Source organism: Macrobrachium nipponense, chromosome 47, assembly GCF_015104395.2.
Source record: "Macrobrachium nipponense isolate FS-2020 chromosome 47, ASM1510439v2, whole genome shotgun sequence".
Classification (NCBI taxonomy): Eukaryota; Metazoa; Arthropoda; class Malacostraca; order Decapoda; family Palaemonidae; genus Macrobrachium; species Macrobrachium nipponense.
The window spans coordinates 33768201-33778720 of NC_087222.1; the positions used below are offsets into that span (position 1 = coordinate 33768201).

The window sequence follows — 10520 nt, forward strand, 5'->3', positions numbered from 1 at the left end:
GTGTACATAGGTGTTTCGCGTACACAAACACACACACACAGACTCAAATCAGACGAATCACGAAAAGAATGAATTTGCAAGCAACCGCTAACATTGCAAATCCAGGAACAATGATATTGCATAAGAAATAATTCATTTAATTTCGAAATAATTCGATAAGTGGCGAATGTGAGAGAAAGAGAGAGAGAGATGATTCTTCTAAGGAGGGAGTAAAAAGCCCTCCTATTGGCTGAGAGAGAGATTGAGCCCGTCTAACCAATCAGCGATGAGATCAGCGTGTACGGCAGGTGAACGCTGTCTTAGTCTCTCTCTCTCTCTCTCTCTCTCTCTCTCTCTCTCTCTCTCTCTCGATGAGCCCAGCGGAAGACGAGATGCAAGCAAGCAGTCACTTAAACCGGCCATATATAAATATATTTTCTCTCTCTCTCTCTCTCTCTCTCTCTCTCTCTCTCTCTCCTCTCTCTCTCTCTCAGCATCTGGTTCGCCTTGGGCCAGTCTCGCCACCATCACCAAAAGCGCCTTTTACTTCCGTGACTGGAACGGTGCTGGAATAGTCGTTGAACGCGCGATGTTCCTTTCCAGATGATGCTTTCCAGTTTTGGTACGAGCTGCTGGAGCTATTTTCCAGGGATTGCAGACTACTGTGTTCTAAAGGTAATTTCCAGTTGGTGGAGTTACTAGGACGACTTTCCATCCTTCCAGAGTTGCTAGGAGGACTCTCCGTCCTTCCAGAGATACTAAAAGGACTTTCCAGCCTTCCAGAGTTGCTAGGAGGATTTTCCAGCCTTCCCGAGTTGCTAGGAGGACTATTCATCCTTCCAGAGTCGCTAGGAGGACTTTCCATCCTTCCAGAGATAATAGGACGACTTTCCAGCCTTCCAAAGTTACTAAAAGGGTTTTCCCGTCTTGCAGAGTTACTGGAATTATTTTCCAGATTTCCAGAATCACTAAGGTTACTTTCCAGCATTCCAGAGTTACTAAGATTATTTCCCAGCCTTCCAGAGTTACTAAAATTATTTTCCAGCCTTCCAGAGTTACTGAAAGTACTTTCCAGTCTTGCAAAGTTACTAGAATTACCTTTTAGGCTTCCAAACTTACTAGAGCTACTTTCCATCCTTCCAGAGCTACTAGAAGGGTTTTCCAGCCTTCCAGAGTTACAAAGGATATTTTCCATCCTTCCAGAGTTACTAAGATTACTTTCCATCCTTCCAGAGTTACTGGAAGTACTTTCCAGTCTTGCAGAGTTACTAGAAGGACCTTTCAGTCTTCCAGGATTACTAGAGCTACTTTCCATCCTTCCAGAGCTGCTAGAAAGGCTTTCTAGCATTCCAGAGTTACTAAGATTACTTTACAGCCTTCCAGAGTTCCTAAGATTATTTTCCAACCTTCCAGAGTTACTGGAAGTACTTTCCAGTCTTGCAGAGAGTTACTAGAATTACCCTTTAGGCTTCCAGACTTACTAGAGCTACTTTCCATCCTCCCAGAGCTACTAGAATGACGTTCCAGACTTTCCAGAGTCTATCAGAGCACCCAAGGCTCACCACCTCAGATTTCAACACTGTAATAACACGTTATTCCAGGAGGCAGTTCGTGAGGAGGAACTGGGTCTGGAACATCTACAAGTTTCTTTCGATTGCTCCAAGTTCCAGAATGTTATGAAATCAGATCTCTGCTACACTCCAGACCTAAGTTCTAGACCCCTCGAGTGTTCCAGGTCCCAGGATTTTATGAAATCAGACCCCTGTTCCATTCAAGACCTAAGTTCCAGATCGTTTTAATGTTCCCGGTTCCAGGATACTATGGAATCAGACTTCGGGTACACTACAGACTGAGAACTCAAGTTCCAGACCCTTCTAATGTTCCAGGCTCCAAAATTCTATGAAATCACATACCTTGTCACATACCAAAGCTAAGTTCCAGACCCCTCTAGCGTTCCAGGTTCCAGAATTCTATGGAACCATGCCTATCCTGCACTACAGACTGAGAACTTAAGTTCCAGACCCTTCTAATGTTCCAGGCTCCAAAATTCTATGACATCATACCCTTGTCACATACCAAAGCTAAGTTCCAGACCCCTCTAGCGTTCCAGGTTCTAGAATTCTATGGAATCATATCCCTGAAACATTCCAAACCTAAGTTCCAGACTCCTCTAGCGTTCGAGGTTCAGAATTCTGTGAAATCATGCCCTTTTCACATTCCAGACCCCTCTAGTGTTCCAGATACTAGAATTTTACGAATTAACACCCCTGTCACATTCCGGAACCCAAGTTCCAGACTCCACGTACAGTTCCAGGTTCCAGGATTCTACGGAATCAGACTCCAAAGAGAAAGAGACACATTCCAGACAGCTGACTCCCATAAGGGGGAGGGCCAATCACCCGAAATATTTCCTTTAGTAAATATCGCTGTTTGGGAGACTCTTCTTCAGGTGAAAGTTACGGTAGGACGCCGAGAGAGAGAGAGAGAGAGAGAGAGAGAGAGAGAGAGAGTGTGTGTTTCTTAGATGAATCATGAGTTAAGTTCATACATTCTATAAGCTAATCTGTTATTCATGTTTGCTTTGAAGATAATTAGTGATCTCTCCTCTCTCTTCTCTCTCTTCTCTCTCTCTCTCTCCAAGCATCAAGAGACAGCACAGATTAAAGAAAATTAAAGAGAGAGAATAAAAAGACAGAAAAAATGAAATGAAGGAAGAGAGAACCGAGGAGGTATGTAGGTCACGAGGTTGACCTTTGACCCCTTAAACGAACGGTAGACGAACGCACGCACGCATGCGCACACACACATATAAAACAGAGAGAGAGAAGAGAGAGAGAGACAGGAGGAAATGCCACGGATATATCACCACAACACGTCATCAGTTATAAACTAAGGTAAAGAATATAATGAAATTCTTGTGATTCAATAACTCGGGCTCGCCTGCCTACTTGCCAAGGAAGGAAGGTGTACCAATATCCTGTGTCTCCGGTCCTATATATATATATATATATATATATATATATATATATATATATATATATATATATATATATATAAGCTTCCCAGACGCTTCTTTCACCATTTATCACATATTGTATACACTAGGACAAAAGGTATTAAGTTTAGAAACTATAAAAACATATTTTCACTCGAAAAAGTCGAATAACTAGTATTGATACCCCAAGACGAAAACGGTCCTCGTATTTGACCAGGATTCCTACATGATACGAGACAGAAGAAGAAGAAGAAGAAGAAGAAGAAGAAGAGTAGGAAAAGAAACAAAACAAAAGATATTAAGTTTAGAAACTATAAATACATATCATTTTCACTCGAAAACGCCATATAAACCCGTATTGATACCCCAAGACGAAAACGGCCCTCGAATTTGACCAGGATTCCAACGTGATACGAGACAGAAGAAGAAGAAGAAGAAGAGAAACAAAAACAAGACGTGACTAAAGTGCTGTTTGTTGCGCTCAGGTGAAAACCGAATGGTTGGTTCCTACCTGCCCACTTTCCCTTTAGCTCGCTACTTGCAAAAAAAAGAAAAAGGAAAAAAAATGTCTTAAAATTCGTGGTACTCTTTATGGCAATAGTCCTGGTCAAAGTTGGCCTTTTTAACTGAAATTTAATCGAGATAGATCTTCTGAAAGGTTAAAAATTTGATGTACTTTTTATGGCAATAATCTTGGTTAAAATCAGCCATTTTAACTAAAATTTAACTGAGAAAAACCTTCTAGACTTCAACAAAAATTGGTAAAAAAAATTCTTGGTACCTTGTATGGCAATAATAATTGGTTAAAATCAGCCATTTTAACTGAAATTTAACGGGAAAAACCAAAAAACCTTACACTTCAACAAAAATTGGTAATAAAATTCTTGGTACCTTGTATGGCAATATTCTTGGTTAAAATAAAATTTTTAGTGATCTGAGAAAAATCTTCTGAGTCTTCACTATTAATTGGTAAAAAAAAAATCGTGGCACCAATAATAGGCAATATTCTTGGTTATTTTAACAGTCATTTTAACTAGAATTCAATGGAGAAAATTGCCATTTAAATTTATCACAAATGCTGATGAACACTCGGAGATGCCATTTAAACTCAGAAGTTAAGTTAGAAGTTCTGATCCATTGCTCTTAAAACTGAAATATAATGTTAAAGGTTCTAATTTCATTTTTTTAGAAAGCGAAATATATTCAGCAAAATGAATTCTGTAACCAGCTATTTAAACTGAGGACGACGCCATTTAAACTAAACCTTGTCATTTCAATTAAAATTTTATGCTGTGCAGGTTCTGATATTAGCCATTGAAACTAAAAATCAATATAACAAAGTTACAGAAACCTTAAGTTTAAACTGCACGTAACTGGAAAAGGTTCTGAGAATAGCCATTTGAATTAAAATACACAACCAGTTTCAGAAACCTAACGTTCAAAGTTTACATAGCTGAAAGGGGATTTTGAAAACATCCATTTAAACTAAAACGCCATAGAAAAATTATAAGAGACCTGCCATTTGAACTTGATATAACTGGAAAAAGTTTCTCGATATTAGCCATTCAAATGGAAATATACTAAAAATCTATGTTTTGATTCGTGATTAAATGGCACGATATAGGCCATTTAAAGCAGAGAGAGAGAGAGAGAGAGAGAGAGAGAGAGAGAGACTAATCACTCGTGACCTCCGATCTCCTACAGGTTAATGAGCCTTACCCCGTATAACGAGTGCAATTAATTAACCCATTGCGAAAGGTTATCTAGCAAGAAGAGTGAGAGAAGAGAGAGAGAGAGAGAGAGAGAGAGAGAGAGAGAGAGAGAGATACACTTACCTCTTACATAACGCAGCCGCCTTAACCCACGAATGCTTTATATTGAAGAATTTGTAGCAATTTCGACCTTGGAGGACCCAGCCTGGAAAGAAATAAAAAAATAAATCATAATTAATATTATATATTATTTTTTCGGTGGGGTGGGGTTTGGTCTATCACAGTCATATCCTATCAGGAGTCCGTCACTATTGGGCACATTCTTCTGGCGTCCAGTTTCCAGTTTTTTTTTTTCCAGGTTCCTTTCCAGGAATCTTGGGATCGTACCTATAGTGTCCCTATGATTATGTGTATACAATTCCCACTGGCATATCCCATAACATCCCATATCCTTTTTATTTCTATTATCAGGTCTTCATACTTATCAGTCTCTCTCTCTCTCTCTCTCTCTCTCTCTCTCTCTCTCTCTCTCTCTCATCTACTCTGGTGTCCCATGGTATTGTGACGTCGATAAGTTATACTTTCCTCTTGCTTTTGTCAATCAGCGTCACGTCTGGTCTATTATAGGCACCTGCAACCCTCTCTGTTCTGATGCCATAGTCCCAGAGGATCTTTGGATTATAATATTCTATCTCTCCTTCAGGATGGTGCTCTTAGTGCCACTTATTACAGCAAAGTAGCTGGTGTTTCTAGCACAGGCTCCAGTGTGAGGAGGAGGAGGAGGAGGAGGGCAGGACTTCAGAGCCACTGAATCATGCCTCTTTCTGTACTGGTTCTGTGCAAGGCAGGTAGACAGGCAGACATTCGCTTGCTATATTATTATTAACATCATTTACATTTAAGAAAATTCAAGTGCCTTATGCAATAAACGTCAGTGACCTCACGAGTGTGACCTAGAATCCCAGCAGTGTCGAAAACGCTGCTGACCTGACGAGAGAGAGAGAGAGACTAAAAACTACTGTATAAGCTATCACACGCCTGCTGCTGCTAGCCAGCTCTGAACCAGCTGAGATCTCTCTCTCTCTCTCTCTCTCTCTCTCTCAGGCCAGCTGTTACACCAAGGCTTATATATAACACACAGCGCAGTAAGAGCTAATTACCGCAATGCTGTATCAAAAGTTAATTACGTTACGTTCGTCATTAACGCTATATAACAGCACCACCAGATGTCACGAAGCGCTGTATATTATATAACAGAGAGAGAAAAGAGAGAGTGATAGAGTACTAACAACTACTGTCCTAAGCTATCACATGGCCTGCTGCTAGCTAGCCACCGTTCTGAAGCCAGCTGGATCTCTCTCTCTCTCTCTCTCTCTCTCAGTCTCTCTCTCTCTCTCTCTCTCTCTCTCAGGCCGTCTGTTACACCAAAGGCTTTTATATACGCACAGCAGCACAGTAAGAGCTATTACCGCAATGCTGTATCAAAAGTTAATTACGTTACGTTCGTCATTAACGCTATATAACAGCACACACCAGATGTCTGTCACGAAGCGCTGTATAAAATTATGTAACAGAGAGAGAGAGAGAGAGAGAATGACTGCCCAGTCTTTGGATAGCTTTATGTATAAAGAGTTCCACTTTGATATAACGTATAGGTCTAGTGTTGCAAAATGGCTTTTCTGCTGGCTCTCTCTCTCACAACCTTAGAGAGAGAGGAGAGCACACGCACATACACACACACATACACACACGCACATACACACATACACACACACAGAACCAGTAAGCATACGCACACACACAAACACATTCCATGAGCGGATTCGATCAGACACACACAAAAAATAATCATGATCTGTGACCTTTTTCAATCATGGTATGTAGCAGAAAGGTCAGATCCGAGCCATGTGAAATACCTGTGCCTTCCTGACCTTTTAGAGAGAGAGAGAGAGAGAGAGAGAGAGAGAGAGAGAGAGAGAGATGAAGTCGTTCAAGCATTGTTCTAAAACAGTTGTTAGCCTTGACGCTGGTCTATCCAGAGTTTCCTAGTCTTCACACCCACCACAGTCTTGTAGAGAGAGAGAGAGAGAGAGAGAGAGAGAGAGAGAGAGAGAGAGAAACACTGGGCAGTGTTTAGACAACTTACGTATACGTTTATAACTTAGATACATTAGATAGGTCTAATGTCAGTAGCAGTCTGGCTAGTGTTATAACATTCTCTCTCTCTCTCTCTCTCTCTCTCTCTCCTCTCTCTCTCTCTCTCTCTCTCTATTCAGGGTCTCATAATCATCCACAGGAAAAAACAGAACCTTGTTCAAAGAAGTTCCAATCAAAATGAAACGATGAAACGTGTGATTTAGTCTAATTGTGTTTCGACAACACTTCCTCCTCGTAGATCGATGATTGTCAATATAACTACTTTCAATACCGTGTCCTCGATTCAAACGTCTTATCTGTAATTAATTACATACATAATACAACGATTAATGACTTAAATAAGACAGAAACGCAACGAGACACAGACAAAACGAGCATCGCCTTTCAACCTTGAAGTAATCTGATCTCTTTAAGCGGGGTTTGGGACGCCTCATTCTGTAACGGGGATTGTGGTCTACACACACACAAACACACAAACAAACCACACCTGCCGCTGCCCAAGGTGCTCGCGATTATTAGTAAAAGCTAGTCGTATTTGCCTTTTGCACAAACAGCGCCTGGGCCAATGACGTCATTGCTAGTACACCGTAACCCGAAAAATTCCGGGTTGATTCAAGATGGCGGAGAGCATTTCGAATTGGATAGACCGATGTGATGGTGGGCTATTTTGCTAACAGGTGTCTGTCTCGCAGCGCTTGGAGGACAATCGACATTAATGGAAGAATCAGATTATCCAGGAGTTTCGATGTTTTAATTCAAAAACGGTCTGTTTTCCCAAAATTATTCGTTTAGTGAGACTACAGACAGAGAGGCAGAGAGAGGGAGAGAGAAATATTTAGCCAGTAAGGTCTAGTAGCGAAAGCAAGTACGAAGTCCTTCTGGATATGCAAATGTGGCTGTGTCGAAGCCGGACGATTAGTTATCGTAAATAAACCGCATTTATAATAAAAAGAAAGTTCACAAATATATATTTTCCTTTCACCAAGACCTAAAGAACATCCGGAATGCTAAGTTTCACAGAACCCCGTTACAAGTTTGTGTGATGTCACCGCTCGGTACTGTGACTAGTCCCAATCGGCTAGTTGCAAATGGCTTTAAAATTATATATATATATATATATATATATATATATATATATATATATATATATATATATATATGTGTGTGTGTGTGTGTGTGTGTGTGTGTGTGTGTGTGTGTGTGTATATGACTGTATAATCATGTCTGTCTGTGCGTGTGTAACAGGACAACTATCTGCATCAGACCGATGTGTTTTGTAATTCCTAACTGTACCTAATACCTGTCTCCAGCTATACCCACACTCCCCTCCAATACCGTAGTGGGGATTGGGTGAGGTTCTACCCACCACAATGCCCTTGCGCAGTGGTACCACCCCAATAGCAATACCCCAGATCCACTGGTTACAGTAATTTCCCCCTCTCCCTCCCCTAGCCCCCTTCCGTTAGTCATACCCCTTGCATACCCGTGTCCAAGGTCCACCTTCTCATATCCGTTCCTTTAGACCGATGCACCTCATTGAGGATTCTGTCCTCACGGATCCTTCGCTAACTTTGTTTGAGGGGGGCGGGGGGGTTGGATCCTTGGCACACCTTAATCTCTCTCTCTCTCTCTCTCTCTCTCTCTCTCTCTCTCTCTCTCTCTCACTAGCCTTATAGAGCTCGAAGTGGGTCCGGAACTCAACTTCTACAAGCAAACATAGACTCGTTTTAACTCGACTTTTTTTAGGCTATATGGAATGTACTACCCGGCCTTCAAATAACTCCAGCGTACCCTCCAACGGGGGGTGGGAGCACCCTTCCCCCCCTAAAAAAATAAAACCTCTTAGGCCTACTCTAAGAGATCCAGAGCGACCATAGGCCGAGGATTCCGTATCTTAAACACCCTAGTCCTAACACCTTCCCCAAAGCGAAAAAACGTGTTTCGCCTTTATCTAACCCCAAATCATACCAGTTCCCGACATCCTATCATTCCTCTAACCCCCCCCCACCCCAACCCCCCCCCCTAAATACTAACCAGGACAACCCCCCTCCCCTTCACCCCCAACCACCCCCTTTTAACCTAAGGCTCGCCAAGCCAGCGATCGAGCCAACGGTAGGGATGCCCTGGAGTGAACGGCGCGTCCGAAACTGCCGACTTGGCTTAGGCTACGTCTTCGAAATATGATTCCCATAGCGACTTATCAACATTAATGTGTATGAATCTACTTATATATAGCTTATCGCAAATGACGTTTATTTAAGTAGATTAACACGTCAAATGACGGGAATACGCGTTTAAGTGGGACAAGACGAAGCCATCTCCGCGCCTGAGCCGAATACGGGCAGGCAGCCTTGACTGCTCGAATCCCGTTTCCACAGAAGTGAACAACACTTCTTCCTCCTGACTTGGCGTTTGCCACTCGACGATTTCAACCTTTTCAGTCACCTCTTAACTCATTTCGAAACGACGTGACGTTGTTACGCGTCATTATAAATTGTTATTAGGTTATTGAGACGCGTTATTCATTAGACGAAATTGGATATAGACGTATGATGAGACGGTATAGCCATACTAGACTGATGTGGTTGGATTCTTGACGCAAAAGAGACAACTAGACCTAATATATACATTTCTGAACCCGTCATATCTACGATATCTACAGTAACGATAACAATAGCAATGTATGGTACGTGTACCTCGTGTAAACGTACCTTTGACATCATACAAAGGCGGTACGTCCTACTGAAACCTAGACTGGGACAAAGCACATCCCACGTTAAAGAGCACAGAGAGAGAGAGAGAGAGAGAGAGAGAGAGAGAGACAGAGAGAGAGAGAGAGAGAGAGGAGGCGCGATTAGTACTCTTGCAGTATCGTATCGCAAATACGACGTGGAAATAAATAAATAAATAAATAAATACATACATAAATCAAATAAATGCATAAAATAACGAACTTTCGACTACAAAGTCGACGGTTTGAAAAAAAAAAAAGAGATCACGAACCCTCGACTTTGCGCACGTGGCACAGCGCACGAAACTTACGTCATTTTTTTTAAACTGCCATTTTTCTTAAAAGGCTTTTTTTAAAAAATGGCCCACGGTGTCAAGAGTCAAGGATTTTGAGAGAGATAGAGAGAGAGAGAGTAGGGGAGGGAGGTTTACGATGTTCAAGACATTAATGAAAATAAATAAATAAAAAATGCTGTTTATTCAATGCGTAGTAATACGCTTACGAGAGAGAGACCTTACAGACCTTACATCTTATTCGGGTTGCCCCAGGTCCCTCAGTGTGAGGCACCTCTAATGTCTACCAGAGAGTTGCTAGTGCATCTTCCGGTATATTTTGCATCTTTAAATCTTGGATGATCTGGGATGCAGCTTAGATATTTGTCGAGCTTATTCTTAAACGCATCTACGCTCACTCCTGATATATTCCTCAGATGCGCTGGCAACGCATTGAATGGACGCTGCATTGTCGATGCTGGTGCGTAGTGGATTAATGTACCTATGTGCTTTCCTTATTTTTCCTGGTATAGTTTTGGGCACTATTAATCTACATTTTCTTGGCTCTTTCTGATATTTTTAGCCCCATGATGTTTTCGGCAATTCCTTCTATCTGTTTCCATGCCTGAATTATCATGAGCGTTCTCTTCTCCTTTCTAGACTATATAATTTTA

General features: G+C 41.5%; 1 protein-coding gene across 3 annotated transcripts in view; it reads right to left on the reverse strand.

Moving 5' to 3' along the window:
- Nucleotides 1-10520, reverse strand: part of LOC135204855 (sushi, von Willebrand factor type A, EGF and pentraxin domain-containing protein 1-like) — a 61081-nt gene that overhangs the window by 30737 nt on the left and 19824 nt on the right. For all 3 annotated transcript variants that reach the window (XM_064235068.1, XM_064235066.1, XM_064235067.1), the window contains exon 4: nucleotides 4810-4891. In XM_064235068.1, coding sequence (XP_064091138.1) covers nucleotides 4810-4891 — 82 coding nt within the window. The remainder of the gene's footprint in view (nucleotides 1-4809; nucleotides 4892-10520) is intronic.